This window comes from Muntiacus reevesi, chromosome 3, assembly GCF_963930625.1.
Source record: "Muntiacus reevesi chromosome 3, mMunRee1.1, whole genome shotgun sequence".
NCBI lineage: Eukaryota > Metazoa > Chordata > Mammalia > Artiodactyla > Cervidae > Muntiacus > Muntiacus reevesi.
The window spans coordinates 268,275,095-268,291,471 of record NC_089251.1 but is presented as its reverse complement, the minus strand read 5'-3'; the positions used below and the strand labels follow the sequence as shown (position 1 = coordinate 268,291,471).

At 43.4% G+C, this 16,377-nt stretch overlaps 2 protein-coding genes and 1 pseudogene across 9 annotated transcripts in view; all 3 read right to left on the bottom strand.

Moving 5' to 3' along the window:
* The window catches only part of OCA2 (OCA2 melanosomal transmembrane protein), a 267,404-nt gene extending 266,059 nt beyond the window's left edge, over window positions 1-1,345 (bottom strand). For all 4 annotated transcript variants that reach the window (XM_065927959.1, XM_065927962.1, XM_065927960.1 and 1 more), the window contains exon 1: window positions 1,218-1,345. The gene's annotated coding sequence lies outside the window, so the exon portion shown is untranslated. The remainder of the gene's footprint in view (window positions 1-1,217) is intronic.
* A 1,297-nt stretch (window positions 1,346-2,642) lies between these two features.
* On the bottom strand, window positions 2,643-2,742 carry LOC136165709 (U6 spliceosomal RNA; annotated as a pseudogene).
* An 11,173-nt stretch (window positions 2,743-13,915) lies between these two features.
* Window positions 13,916-16,377, bottom strand: part of HERC2 (HECT and RLD domain containing E3 ubiquitin protein ligase 2) — a 242,569-nt gene continuing 240,107 nt past the window's right edge. For all 5 annotated transcript variants that reach the window (XM_065932015.1, XM_065932017.1, XM_065932019.1 and 2 more), the window contains 3 exons: window positions 15,788-15,893; window positions 15,310-15,522; window positions 13,916-14,632 (listed from right to left, as the gene is read on the bottom strand). In XM_065932015.1, the coding sequence (XP_065788087.1) occupies window positions 14,360-14,632; window positions 15,310-15,522; window positions 15,788-15,893 (592 nt within the window). In that variant the 3' untranslated portion in view covers window positions 13,916-14,359. The remainder of the gene's footprint in view (window positions 14,633-15,309; window positions 15,523-15,787; window positions 15,894-16,377) is intronic.

Genomic DNA, 16,377 nt, shown 5'->3' with positions numbered 1-16,377 from the left:
AGAGGAATTTTCCTTGCTCCTAAAAGCAACAATTCAGCACAGGCTTATTAAAACCCCGTCTGCTCCCTAGAACAGGTTAGCTCCTCATCTCTTCTCTCCCAAATAACCTGAATTTAATCCTTAACAGCAATTATGTGAGAGGGCTTCCCTGATGGCGCAGATGGTAAAGAATCTGCCTGCAATCTGGGAGACCTAGGTTCAACCCCTGAGTTAAGAAGATCCCCTGGAGGAGGGCAGGGTAAACCACTCCAGTATTCTTGCCTGGAGAATCCCCTTGAACAGAGGAGCCTGGCGGCTGCAGTCCACAAGATCACATGGAATCAGAAACACCTGAGCGACCTAGCACAACACAGCATAAGTATCTCTAGACGTATTCAATCTCCCAGGCCCTCCAAGCCCTGGCAGGCCTTGCCTCAGGGGCCTGAACAGCAGACCTCATGCCCACCCCTGACACGTACACCTCGGGGATGGCATTTCCTAGATGATTTAGGTTACAGGGGACTGCCTTGTAAACACAAGGGTGTGGAAGCCGCCCACCCTGCTCACAGCCTCCTGTTGGCTCTTCCTCAAAATCACTGCAGATTGTGGAGTTATCACATTCCTTAAATCAGCACTCAAACATTTTCCTTGGGTAGCTTCACAGGTAGCCAGGCCAGTGTGGTAGGAGCTCCAGATACCTACCCTGTCAAACCCAAGCACATCCACACCCAGGGATGCCTGTGCTTGACATCCGTTCTTTGGAAAGGTAGGGGGGGCAACCTTAAATTCATTTACTCCACTGTGTGTGGTCAGAGTGCAGAGAAGCAGCTCTGAGGGATTTAATGTTTTCACCCTGGCGCATTCCATTCCACAAAAACGCCTGACTGGTGCTCACGTGGGTTAAGTCAGCGGTGAGAGCAGATGCCATCCCACAGTTCAGGCAGAACATTCGTGGCCTAAATTGTTCCAAATTCTCCTCCTCCATACCCCCATGGCCCTCCCGGGCTGGGGACGCCCTTTGTCTCGGGAAGTTGCCTCCCAATGAGCCATTATATCCGGAAAACAACTTGTGGTGTCAAGCCTGAGTGCTCATACCAGCTATTCAGTCTTAGACTTTGCACATTTTCCCTGAGAGGAACTTCCCTTGCTCCTAGAAGCAACAATTCAGCACAGGCTTATTAAAACCCCGCCTGCTCCCTAGAACAGGTTAGCTCCTCTTCTCCTCTCTCCCAACTAACCTGAAGACTTGATCTTCTTCCAGGAGCAAGTTTACAGTTCAAGATGAGAGCACTGAGTGATGATGGAGGTAGTCCTGGGAGGCAGGCAAGCTCCCAGCTGCTCCACCGTCCTCCCGCCAGCCTGGCCACGCCCACAGACGTCACGATGGGCACCCGCCCCGCCCCCACCCACTCCACACCCTCGCTGCTCCCGCGCCTGCTCCCTTACCCCAGCAGCTGCAAGAGGCCGTCAAACAATGAAGACAATCACTGAGAATTTGCTCTGTGACTCAGGGAACTCAAACTCAGGCTCCGTATCAAACCTAGAGGGGTGGGATGGAGTGGGAGGTGAGAGGGAGGTTCAAGAGAGTGGGGACATAATGTATACCTATGACTGATTCAAGTTGATGTTTGGCAGAAACCAACACAATTCCATAAAGCAATTATCCTTAGATTAAAAAAATAAATTAAAGAAATAAAGAAAAGATGCTCCTGGTCAGAGGCCAGAGCTCTCTCTCCTTTTAAATCAGAGTATACTTGCCTTACAATGCTGTGTTAGCTTCTGTGGTACAGCAAAATGAACCAGCTATACATACACATAGAGCCTGTCTCTGGGGGATTTCCTTCCTGTTTAGGTCACCAAGAGCACCGAGTGGATTTCCCTGTGCTGTACAGTAGGTTCTTATTAGTTATCTATTTATACATTATATGCATACATGTATGTATCTCAGCCCCAAGCTCCCAGTTCATCCTACCCACCCACCCACGTCCCCTCGGCATCCAGAGGCTCGTTCTCTACATCCATGTCTCTAGTTCTGCTTTGCAGATCATCTCTACCATACAATGTTTGATTTTTCTCTTTCTGACTTACTTCATTCTGTATGACAGTCTCAAGTAATATTTCATTGTATATTTGTACCACATCTTCTTTATCCGTTCCTCTATTGATGGATATTCCATGTCCTAGCTATTGTAAATAGTGCTGTGATGAACATTGGCATACAGGTATCTTTTTGAATACCTCATTGTAGTTTTGATTCGCATTTCTCTAATGAATGATGTTGAGCATTTTTTATGTACTTGTTGGCCATCTATGTTTGCATTTCTGTATTTCTTCTTCTTTGGAGAAATGTCTGTTTAGGTCTTCCACTCATTTTTTGACTGGGTTCTTTGTTTTTCTGATACTGAGCTGCATGGACTGTTTGTATATTTTGCAGTTTAATTCTTTGTCAATTGCTTTGTTTGTAAATGTTTCTCCCATTCTAACAGTTATCTTTTTGCATTGTTTATGACTTTTTTCCTTTGTTGTGCAAAAGGTTTTAAGCTTAGTTAGATCCTATTTGTTTCTTTTGTTTTTATTTTCATTACTCTAGGATGGGGTTAAAAAAGATCTTGCTGCAATTTATGTCAAAGAGTCTCCTGCCTATGATTTCCTCTAAGAGTTTTGAAAATACAAAATGCTTCACGAATTTACATGTCATCCTTGCTCAGGGGCCATACTAATCTTCTCTGCATGGTTCCAATTTTGGTATGTGCCAAAATGAGCAGCAGGGGCAGAGCCCTCTCTGAACACTAGGTGCAACCAGCACTTACTGTGCCCTGTCAAGCCCTACTTGATAGAAGGTAGCCAAGTATTGATACTTGTAACAGGGTTTTCCCTATGAACAAGAATTGGGAAAATGCGAAATCAGTAAATATTCTGCCTACTTTTTTTCTGTTCTGCTCTTTAAGAGTTCTCTACTACAGCTGATAAACCTGATCAGCATTCATCTTATTTTCTTCTGCTTTCCCACCTCCAGCCTAGGGCTGTGAAGGTTACACTTGTGGAAACCACTATATCATACAACACACACACACACACCCCCACATACAGATGCACACTTGTACACACACAGACACACAAACACATAAGGAAATACAGACACACTGAGACAGGTAAACTATTCACAGAGACACAAACATACACACACACACACACATCACAGACATCACACACACACAGATTCAGAAGCACACACAGAGAGACACATAAATAACTACACACACACCAACACAGACATATGTATAGGCACACAGAGACAGACACACAGGCTTGCCATTGACTGAGAAGCCCCACTGGGGCTTTAATCTACTGGGCACTGCAGGAAGTCCAAAGCTCTTGGCTCACCTCCAGTGTAACAGGCAGAACTCAAAAAGTTATCCTGATGGGAGTTTCCTCTTCAAGCTTGAGAGAACCATGAAACCCAGTTACACTAGGTGTTTGAAGGTACACACTTTTAACACGTATGCTGTAGAATCAATGCTTTTGAATTGTGGTGTTGAAGAAGAGGCCCTTGGACTGCAAGGAGATCCAACCAGTCCATCTTAAAGGAGGTCAGTTCTGGGTGTTCCTTGGAAGGACTGATGTTGAAGCTGAAACTCCAATACTTTGGCCACCTGATGCGAAGAGCTGAGTCATTGGAAAAGACCCTGATGCTGGGAGGGGTTGAGGGCAGGAGGAGAAGGGGACGACAGAGGATGAGATGGTTGGATGGCATCACCGACTCAGTGGACATGAGTTTGAGTAAACTCCAGGAGTTGGTGATGGACAGGGAGGCCTGGCTGCTATTCATGGGGTCGCAAAGAGTCGGACACGACTGACCGACTGAACTAAACTGAACTGTACAAAGCAGGGTGTGTTGGGGGCTGCCCAGGAGCAAGGACCAAGGACGCAGGGTTGCCAGGCCTCCCAGAGCACCGTGGGCATTCCCGCAGAGCGATGCCCGTGCTGGCTCTCCAGCTGGAGGCCCCTCCTCTCCAAGAGGAGGCCCAGTGCCACATCACCAGTTGTCTCTGTTCAGACTGCCACTCGCAGCCTGTGTGGACACAGCAGCAACCCAGTTCACGTGGAGGGGGGCCACCTTGGCGAAGTCTTCCTCCAGCACCTTGAGAACTCTGTTACGTGGGAAAGTGGTGAGGGGGCCCCAGAGCACGCATGTGTAGGCATCTGGGGCAGACAGAAGGTTCCAGGCTGCCCTGCCCTTACTGAATGTCCTCCATACAGTGGGAGGTGGACTGTGAGCACCAACCTGAGCAGAGAAGGGTCACGAAACACCAGCAGGGCAATCATGGCCAGCACAGGGCTCTCCGTGCCTCATGCCCATGTCCCCAGCATCTACGTGCTGGCCCCAAGCCTGCCTAACGTCTCTTGAGTAGCTGCTAAACGTTTGTAGTGAAATCACCCCTATTCCTGCTCAAGGGGGTGGACTTGCATGGCCTAAATTAGGAAGGAAATCTCACCCTTGCAAGGAATTGGCATTTTCATGGTCAAACCCACACGGTAGCAAAGGCCCCTCAGAGCAGGGGAGTCTCCAAGACCATGCACCGTGCTGGACCAAACCATGAGCTCTCTTGGATCCTGATTTATTGCCAGCTCTCCCTTTTGGTTGCTGAAACCAGGTCCAGGTGGGGGTTCCCTTCTTGGCAGCTGGGAATAAGGATTGGATACAGAAGCAACACTAGAAACCTGTAGTGTAATTCAGATGGCCCTGCTTTCCCGTGAATGGGGACTAGATTTCCTCAGCCAGAGTGGTTGGGGACAGTTCAGGAAAGACATGGTGATTTTACCAAGATATCACTATAAAATCATACTTTTCTTGGATGGCTCAGGAAATTCCAAAATAGCAGCTCTCTAAGTTTTCTCAGCAAAGAGCAGCATCATTGGAATCTGACACAAAGGCCAACAGTGTGTATTTTGAAGTCCATGGTACTGTTTACCCTGGAACAATATGAGTTTGAACTGTGTGGGTCCATTTACACATGGATTTTCAGCTGTGCATCCCTAACCCTCCATGTTGATCAAGGGTCAACCATACTTGAAAGTACATGCAATTTCAGCATTTCTGCACTAAAACCCTTTTGCTTATATTATATACAGTAGTGGGTTTGTGTGAATGTGTGAATATGCATAGTTGATGTGTTTGTGTGTGATCCTGTGAGTGTGCCCCTGACCTCAGCTCCTCAATTGACAGGTATAACTCAGGGTGAACCCTTGCCCGGCCCTCCAGCCACGTGTTCAGTGGAAACCTTTATGAACTCCACCCTCCTCCAGGGTCGCTGTGACCACTGGCTCTTCAGGCTTCTGTGGACCCCAGCCTTTGTCTGCTCTGACCACAAAGCCCCTGTGTTCTGCTCATCCACTGGTCCCCACAGATGGTCAGATCAGCCAAACCTGTGTACTGATCCTTTATAGGTATGGGAAAGGAAGGGAAACTGGGGCAGATGGCCAGAGCAGTTTCCTTCTACCTCTTGGCCCGCCTCAGAAAGCATAAAAATCAAACACAAACTCAGACAGGTCTTTATCTATTGCTGTAACAAACAAGCCACCCCAAGTTTAGTAACAAAAATAGTGACCGTCTATCATGCTCCTAGATTCTTTTGGTCAGAATGGAATTCAAAAAGGCACCGTGGAAATAGCTCATCTATAGACCAAGACAGGCAGGGCGACACAAAGGTGGGAAGTGACTTGAGTCTGGAGGCTGGAAGCGTCTGGAGGTGGGTCTACTGCCATTGCCCCGTGGCCTGGACCTTAACGCTTGGACTGCCTCAGAGCATGCTGTTTGGGGCCCAAGAGTCAGGAAATGGAAGCCAGGTCCATGAGGCCTGACCCAAGATAGGCAGGTGTCACTTCTGCCATATTCCATTTAGCAAGCAGCCACAGAGGCCAGGTCCAAGAGGAAGGACACAGCTCCCAGCTCTTGATGAAAGAAATGTCAAAACCATTACAGTCATGTTTTAAATTGCATGAATGGCTCTCTAGCCAAGGATAGTCTAACTCAACAATGAAGGCTTAATGCAAGCAATGGGAGGAATTCTGGACTAAATTCTGCAGTTTAAAGGCATTTAGTAGGGAGGAGACAAAATGGCAGAGTAGAAGGACGTAAATTTATCCCTTCTTACAGAAACCAACATCTACTAACACATCTACTAAATCACAACTAACTACTGAATAACCACTGACAAAAAACACAAACAGGTGGAAAGACAGACCCCATTCTTGGACTGCAAGAGTAAACAGTGTGACAATGTGTGTACAATGTCTGTACAACCAAAGTGTGACAATGTGTACAATCAAAGTGTGACAATGACTGTACTACCACAGGCAATCTACAGATTCAATGCGATTGCTATCAAATTACCAATGGAATTTTTCACAGGAGAACAAAAAATGTTTTTAAATTTGTATAGAGACACAAAAGACACCAAATAGCCCAAGCAATCATGAGAGAGAAATATGGAGCTGGAGGAATCAGGCTCCTGACTTCAAGTTATACTACAAAGCTACAGTCATCAAGACAGAAATATAGATTAATGGCACAGGGTAGAAAGACCAGAAATAAAAACACATATATATGATCAATTATCTACAACAAGTGAGGCAGGGTTACAATGGAGAAAAGACAGTATCTTCAATAAATGGTGCTGGGAAAGCTGGATAGATATATGTAAATGAATGAAATTAGAATATTCCCTAACACCATACACAAAAACAAACTCAAAATGGATAAAGACCTAAGTGTAAGACCAGATACTATAAAACTCTTAGAGGAAAATGAAGGCAGAACACTCTTTGACATAAATCACAGCAATATCTTTTTCAATCTGTCTCCTAGAATAATGAAAATGAAAGCAAAATAAATAAATGGGATCAAATTAATCTTAAAAGCTTCTGCTCACTAAAGGAACCCATAAACGAAATGCACAGTCAATCCACAGAATGGAAGAAAATATTTGCAAATGATGTGACCAACAAGGGATTAATCACCAAAATATACAAACACCTCATAGAGCTATTTGCTCAATTTAAGAAAGAAAATCAACTTAATCAAAAACATGGGCAGATGACCTAAGTAGACATTTCTCCAAAGGAAGACATACAGATGGCCAAAAGTTACATGAAAAGATGCTCAATGTTGCTAATTATTCAAGAAATGCAAATTATAACTACAATAAGATATTACCTCACACCAGTCAGAACGGCCATCCTCAAGAAAATCCACAAACAATAAATGCTAGAGAGGGTGTGGGGAGAAGTTAACCCATTTGCACTGCTGGTGGAAATGTAAATTGGTACAGCCACTATGGACAACAGGATGGAGTTTCTGAAAGAAATTAAAAATAGAGCTACCACATGACCCTGCAACCCCACTACTGGGCATATATCCAGAGGAAAACATGGTTTGAAAGGATATATGCACACTAATGTTCATTGCAGCATTGTTTACAATAGAGAGACATAAAAAGCACCTAAATGTCCATCCACAGATGAACAGATAAAGGAGGTGTGATACATACATACAATGGAATATTACTCAGTCATTAAAAAGAAACAGTGCCATTTGCAGTAACATGGATGGATCTAGAGATTATCATACTCAGTGAATTAAGTCAGAGAAAGACAAATATTATATGATATCACATATGCAAAATCTTTAAAAATGACACAAACAAACTTATTTACAAAATAGAATCAGACTCACAGACTTAGAGAACAAACCTATGGTTACCAGGGGAAAAGAAGTGGAAGAGAGGGATAGACTGGGACTGACATGTGCACACTGCTGTATATTAATACATATATATGAAATATAGAGAAAATGGTACTGATGAACCTATTGCAGGGCAGGAATAGAGATGCGGACACAGAAAAAGGACTTGCGGACATGGCACAGGGAAGGGTGGGATGAATAGACAGTAGCATTGAAACATATACATCACCAAGTGTAACCCATGGTTTCTGCGTAAATGTACTTTGAGCTTTTGAATAAGTGCCAGGAAACATAATTGCTGAATGGAATGGTAAGAGTATATTTAGTGATGGACAGGGAAGCCTGGTGTGTTGCAGTCCGTGGATCACAAGAGCTGACTCATTGAAAAAGATCCTGATGCCAGGAAAGACTGAAGGTAAAAGGAGGGGATGGCAGAGGATGAGATGGTTGGATAGCATCATGGTCTCAATGGACATGAATTTGAGCAAACTCTGGGAGATAGACGAGGACAGAGGTGCTTGGCATGGTGCAGTCCATGGGGTTGCAAAGAACTGGATGCGACTTAGTGACTGAACAACAGAGGGTTTTTAGGGCAGTGACACTATTCTGTGTGATACTAAAGTGATGAAACACTTCATTATATATTTGTCCAAACTGTTAGAATGTAACACCACCAGGAGTAAGCCTTAATGTGAACTGTGGATTTTGAATGACAGTGAGGAGTTGATGTAGGTTTATCAATTGTAACAAATGTATCACTCTGTTGCAGAGGTCGACAGTGGGGAATGCTATGCATGTGCAGAGGCAAGGGGCATATGTGAATTCTCTACACTTTCTGCTCAATTTTGCTATGAATCTGAAACTGTTTTAACAGTCTTTTTTTTTTAAACATAATGAGCTAGAGGAAAATTCATCGTGCAGACTTCCTCAAAGGAGCCTCATTTGTGTATACCGGGAAAACTGTGAAAAGTGGCTGAGATGGGGCCCACCGGGTTGAGGTCCCTACACTGGAGAGGGCCTGCCCCTCACCTAGGTGGAGGGTGTTCCTGTGGCGTGCCACCAGCACCACTCCAGCCCATCATTAAAGAGAAGGCGCCTGGTCCCAGGACTAGGACACACAGTGTCCAGCACTCCCTGCTCTAAAACCAGCATGTCAACTGCAGTTTCCAGTGTCCCACACTGGGACTGGCTGTCACTGCTTGGAGAAATCATCATACCTTCAAAGGCTCTTTCCATCCAAGTCACCTAAAAGAGAGAGCAGGGGATCAGGCACTGGTGGCTTCCACTGGGCATGCACTTGCCCCTGGAGGCAAAGTTGGGACTTGGGGTCACAACAGTGCCACCAGAAGAAAGAGGAAATAGATAATCCCTCAGGGCTTCTGAAACTTAAAAAAGAAAGAAAGAAAGAAAAAGAAAGCGCTCATGGTGAGTATGCTTTATGCAAAAGTTTGTGGACAGGGCCATAACACTGGAAGTGAGCTGGTGTGGGGGCAGCTGTCCTCCCCAGGAAGCAGCAGTTTGGGTCTCAAGACACTTTTCACTTCTAAAGCCTTTAGTATCATCAATGATTTTTACCTGAATTACATTTATCAAGTTACCATATTAGAAATTAAAACTGAAAAAAAATTTCTTAATAGTCCCACAAGGTAAGGTAGGGTAAATAGCAAAAATGTTGGTATGTGAAACTGAAAATTTTTAAATTATTCATTTCAAACTAAAAATTAACCAATTTCTTATTAACATGAATACTATTTTGAGAAATTATTTTTCAAAACAAAAAAATTAGTGAATAGCATTTACATTTTTATCAGTCTCTTTACTCTCTGGCTTAAGATAACCAGATTCTCATTTTTGCCTCTGCAGTCCAAAACTGCAACAGTCAGCCCTCCACTACTGTTCCACAAATGCAGATTCAACCAACCTCAGATCAAAAATATTCAGGAAAAATAATCCCAGAAAGTTCCTAAAAGCAAATTTTGAGTGTGCTGACAATTTACATAGTACTTACATTGCATTAGGTATTACAAGTATGTACATATGTATTATAAGAGATGAGTTAAAGTGTATGAGATGATATACAAATGTTATATGCAAATGTTATGCTATTTTACATAAGGGACTTGAGCATCCAGCTTAGTAGCCTTAGGGTTCCTGGAGCCAATTTTCTGCAGACATCAAGGGACAATCTTAATAATTCTTTTTATGGTAATATAATTGTTTTACATCGTATTGGTTTTTGCTGTACAACATTGTGAATCAGCCATGTGTACACATATATCCCCACCCTCTTGAGCCTCCCTGCCACCACCAACCCCGCCCCACCCTCCGAGGCCATCACAGAGCACCAAGCTGACCTCCCTGTGCTATGCCATGCAGCAGCTTCCCACCAGGTGTCTGTTTCACACGTGGCCATACATATATGTCAGTGCGACTCAATTCACTCCCACCTTTGTGTTTCCCTCTGCGTCCAGAAGTCCGTTCTCTACATCTGCACCTCGATTTCTGTCTGCAATTAGGTTCATCAGTACCATTTTTCTAGATTCCATATATATGCATTTAACATACAATATTTGTTTCTTACTTCACTCTGTATGACAGGCTCTAGGTTCATCCACATCACTTCAACTGACTCAATGTCATTCCTTTTAATGGCTGAGTAATATTCCATTGTGGGCTTCCCTGATGCCTACAGTGGAGACACCGGTTTGACTCCTGGGTTGGGAAGGTCCCCCAGAGAAGGAAATGGCAACCCATTCCACTATTCTTGCCTGGGAAATCCCATGGGCAGAGAAGCCTGGCTGGCTACAGCTCATGGGGTCATAAGAGTGTCAGACATGACTTAAGAGACTAAACAACAAATATTCCACTGAATTTATGTACCACAACTTCTGCATCCACTCATCTGATAGTGGACAGGTAGGCTGCCTCCATGTCCTAGATATTTTAAATAGGGCTTCAATGAACATTGGAGTACATGTATCTTTTTGAGTTATGGTTTTCTCAGGGTATAAGACAAGTCATATGGTAATTCTATCTTTAGCTTTAACACTTTCATTGTGCCTATGTTTAACATAAGCTAAATAAGATTATTATAAATTATATTATAGACAATTATAAATTTAAGATTTATATTATTATAAATACAAATATTATAAATTATATCTGATACAAATTTGTAAGTTAATTTTTTAATTAAAAAAATTTATTCAATTGGAGGAAAATTGTTTCACAATGTTTGGTTTCTGCCATATGTACAACAATACAATTCAGTCAAAAGTATACAGTTACGTCCAGTTTTTTAAGGAACCTCCATGTTGCTCTCCACAGTGGTTGCACCAATTTATATTCCCACCAACAGTGCAGGAAGGGTCCCTTTTCTCCACACCCTCTCTAGCATTTATTGTTTGTAGATTTCTTGATGATGGCTATTCTGGCTGGAGGTGGTACCTCATTGTAGTTTTGATTTGCATTTCTCTAATAATGAGTCCCCTGCATTGGCAGGCAGATTCTTTACCAGTGATGTCGAGCATCTTTTCCTGTGTCTGTTGGCCATCTTCTTTGGAGAGATGTCTCTTTAGGTCTTCTGCCCATTTTTTGATTGGATTGCTTGTTTGATATTGAACTCTATAAGCTGTTTGTATGGAAATTAATCCTTTGTTGCTTGTTTGCAACTATTTTCTCACATTCTGAAGGTTCTTTTCATCTTGTTTATGGTTTCCTTTGCTGGGAAAAAGCTTTTAAGTTTAATTAGGTCTCAATTATTTTTGTTTTTATTTTCATTACTTTAGGAGATGGATCAAAAAAGATCTTTCTGTGATCAATAAATTTGGTAAAGTTGCAGGATACAAAACTAACGCAGAGAAATCTCTCGCATTCCTATACACTTAACAATGAAAAAGAAGAAAGAGAAATTAAGTTAACAATCCCATTTACCACTACAACAAAAAGAATAAAATATCCAGGAATAAATCTACCTAAGGGACAAAAGGCCTGTACTCAGAAAACTATAAAGTACTGATGAAGGAAATCAAAGAGGACACAAGCAGATGGAAAAGTATACCATGTTCTTAGATTGGAAGAATCAATATAATGAAAATTAATATACTACCCAAAGCAATCTACAGATTCAATGCAACCCCTGTGAAATTACCTTCAAAGAATTAGAACAAAGAATTTTACAATTTGTAGGGAAATACAAAAGACTATGAATAGCCAAAGTAATCTTGAGAAAGAAAAATGGCACTGAAGCAATCAGGGCTCCCTGACTTCAGACTATACCACAAAACTAGTCATCAAAACAATGTGGTACTGGCACAAAAACAGAAATACAGATCAACTGAACAGGAGAAAGGGCCCAAAAATAAACTCATGAACCTATGGTCACCTAATCTATGACAAAGGAGGCAACAATATATATTGGAGAAAAGACAGCCTCTTCTAATAAGTGGTGCTGGGAAATCTGGACAGCTACATGTAAAAGAATGAAATTAGAACATTCTCTAATACCATGTTGTTTAGTGGTTGTTTAGTCACTAAGTCATGTCCAACTCTTTTGCAACCCCATGGACTGTAGCCAGCCAGGCTCCTCTGTCCATGGATTTCCCAGGCAAGAATACTGGAGTGAGTTGCCATTTCCTTCTCCAGGGGATCTTCTCAACCCAGGGACTGAACCCATGTCTCCTGCAACCCCTAATACCATACATGAAAATAAAATGGATTTTATAGTGTAAGAACCAACATTATAAAACTCTTGGAGGAAAACAGGAAAAACACCCATTAATGTCTTGACTGATGGATATGAAGAAAATTTGGCCTCATGCAGATATGTAGTTGAAAGAGGACTTTCTGGACACCTTGACAAGGACTCAGGCCTGAGTGCAGCCTGCACCTGTTCTTACTTGCTCTCCTACCCTGAGTCATCAGAAGGGCATGTGAAGCAGAGCCCTACCCAACCCCAGTCCAGAACCACACAGCCAAAAGTAGCCCACCCAGATGCAGAGAGAGAGAAATAAGTGTTTATTAAAAAAAACACACACATACACCCCCCTTTATTTTTGGCTGCACTGGGTTCTTGTTGCTGCTCCGGCTTTTCTCTAGTTGTGGTGAGTGACAGCTACTTCCTAGTTATGGTGCACGGGCTTATCTTGGTGGCATCTCTTTTGTAGAGCACAGGGTCTAGGGCACATAAGCTTCAGCAGTAGTGGTGTACAGGCTTAGTTGCCCCCCAGCATGTGGAACCTCCCCAGACGAGGGATCGAACCCATGACTCCTGTATTAGCAGGCAGATTCTTAATCACTGGACCACCAGGGAAGTCCAATAAATTATTGTGTGCCACTGACTAACAACAAAAGGGATGGTGATTAAAACAAAAAATCTCACAGCTTATGGAAATTTTAATACAAGTTGAAAACTGTTATAACCAACTTGGTCAAGAATAATTGCCCATAAGAAAATTTCTCTTTGGATTTTTAATGTAACACATTGGATCCCTGAGCAAAGTCTCCCAACATAAAACACTTACCTCTGGCTTCCATCTGGTACCATTTACCCCAAGTTCCACTGCATCAAGCCTATCGACCAATCTTCCTACTGCAATCTCAGTCTTTCTCTCTGCAGAGCCTACTAGACACATGATCCCATGATGCTGGAACAAGCAGCTCAAATCCTACGCCATGGCCGACAGGGCCAGAAACACTCCCTTGCCCCCAGACCTATGGGAACAACGGTTGCACAGGTAGATGGCATGGAGGACAGGAGAGGGTCTGGACCCCAGCCACTCCCCTAAACCTCACCCGTCTCCTGATGATTTCTCCCTTTGTCACTGTAATGAGTCTGGTTCTGTAACCAAAAAAGTCTAATTAGACTGGAATCATTTTAACTAGTGCTGCATCAAACACTAATCTATATTTTGGTGGTAGTATATCCACCAGTGCTAGTTTTAACCATATATGAAAGATCAGCTTACAATTTTGTGACAAATGCTTTATTTATAGAGAATTAAAATTTAGGCATAAACATGACACAAACATTATATATAGTACTGTCCATGACAGAAGTTATGATACTGTTCACAGAAAGGACTTGGTTTAAGTTACACGCCGCAAATGCCAGAATGTGCACCTGGGGAGGACAGGGGAACTGATAGCCTTTTGGTTTTGGTTTGGTTCAAATAACTTCTGGATGCATTCAAGTAATACTGATCATTTAATATTCAAAAACCTTTTAATAAACAAATTCCAAGTAAAATTAATTGAAATATTTATAATACGATTTCATTGTTACACAGTATTTCCAATGTACAATCAAGGCAATGCACAACATTTAAAAGGAAGGGGAAAATATCTATTGCACCCACAAGGGAAAAGGCTTTTTATTCATTTTCGGGGATGCTGCAATTCAGTATTCATGTTAAAACCTTTACACACTTTAGTAAACACAAAGTCCTACATGTATGCAGCATTGTGGGTTAGAAGAACCTTTTAACAAAGTTTCCAAGTGCAAGGCTAACTCTCCAATCAATATCCCACACACTAGAGGATTGACCCATCTCCTGGCACGCCATGAACTCTGAACTGTAGCACTCTGCCGCCTCATTCAGTCTCGTGTGGTCTTGTGGGAGATGGCATTTGTCCACCTCAGTGTCCTGTTAAATAATCCTGTGTAGAATCTGAGGCAAATGAATCCACATCCTCGTTCTCCGAGTCATCACTGCTGTCATCTGCAGCCGGCTCTCCTGTGAGGGCTATGCGAGCGTAATCATCTGTGTCTATTGACTTGCAAAAGTGGATGGCATATTTCAGTTTCTCCTCCAGCACCTGCTTACAGGAATACCTGGGCAGCTTCAACAAGAAGAAGCATGTGTAGGATTCAGGAAGGAAATGGTCAGGTGGGTTGTATTTATCCAATACCTGTTAATGAAAAATGTTACATAATCAGAGACCATGTACAAGGACAGGTAATACTGCAATCTGTTTTATTACGTTCATTAGACCTGACTCTCATTCACAGACAGCATGATGTCTTTGGCTAAGAATAACAAAATATCAGAAAAAAATATCATCCAGTCAATTTTAGAAATAAAAAGGAGCAACTCATTAACTCTTAGGACTTTCAGTAAAAAACAGCAATTGATTACTGTGATTTCACCCCCAGGGGCTGGCAGGTAAACAGAGCCTGATTCTGACCAGTCAGAACTCAAAGCAGAACTCTCACCCTCAATCTGACGGGCACTCTGATTTTTCTCAGTAAGCAGCATTATTTATTGATTCGCCTAATTCAACCAGAGAATCAGACAAATGCTGTGTTACATGATGTGTATGCTCAGAATCTAGAATATGCTGACTTAATAGTAGCATATTCTGGGGGTGGACAGATACATTTTTTAGAAGTAGGTAGTGGTACCCAACACCTGTAGTCATAAAATTCTGAGCTATCATATCAGAGAAGTTAAGTGTTTTTCATTTTGTTTCCAGAGGGTAGGAACACCATGTAACAGGAAAGAACTGTCCGTTTTCTCATCTGTGGCAGAGCTCTGTGCGAGGGGCATGACTCTCAGCTGTTCCCAAAGGACATGCAGGAGCCACACCTGGATGACGAAGTCTCTGCCCCGGAAGTCGGCGATGGTCCTGGGCAGCCTTGTGCGGCCCCACACGAAGCGAAGGAAGAGGGAGCGCTCAGTGTTGGAGAAGGACTCCATCACCTCCCAGAACCACTGGATCAGGGGTGCAGAGGGCTCCACCCCCTTGTACGTTGCCACAGACTTTAAAAGGTGCAGAGGGATGTCTGGGCTGCCACACACCTGTGGAGGGACACACTTCACATCAGCACACCACAGCTGTCTACCAGGGCTGGTGTGGGGAGGGTCAGGTGAGGGAGGCTGGAGGGGAGAAGCGGGAGGCAGCGAACACTCGATTCCTGAGCGTGTCTTACTTCACTCAAAAGGCGTGAGCAGATCTCAGACCTCCAAGAGTGAGGTTTAACTGAGAGGCTAACTGGTGGTGTTGATTCAGGGGATTACCACGAGAAGGGCACTGCAGGGAAGCACAACGAAGGGGTGGGCATACCATCGTCTCCAATTCATATCCGGTGAAGAGAGAGAGAAGAGGGACAGGCACGACTCGGGCCATCCCCTCACGAACGGCAGCTACCTGCTCATCAAATTCATGGAGTCTGAAAGAAAACATTCACTGTGCGTTTCATGTAGATCATGTTCTACTCATACCAAGTCTCATTACATGAACGAGCAAGGCGTGTGCTTTGTAGACCGAGTCTCAAAGCTTCTTGCGAACTGAGTTGTCTGACTGGCCCACAGAATTCTAACTCAAAAAATGAGCCACAGCTATACCTATTGCAAGACAATTCTCAAACTTTCCGTCCTTCCCAGGAAGGAGAGAGAATTAGACATGCAGAGTCAGAGAGTCAGGTACCAAAACGGCCAAGCTAAGAAATTTCTGAGTGTCAATGCAGTATCAAAGGTCCTCGTGACTGGCGAGCTAGGGCGTGAGACCGATGAACACAGGTGGGCAACGCAGGATGCCTGCAACGACTGCCCTCAGCCAGAGTCCAGCAAGCCAAGCCCACCGGACACATGGAGCCTCATCCCAACGCCCAGCTCAGTGATTCTGGAGGAGAAGGCTTCCAAAGACCACAGTAA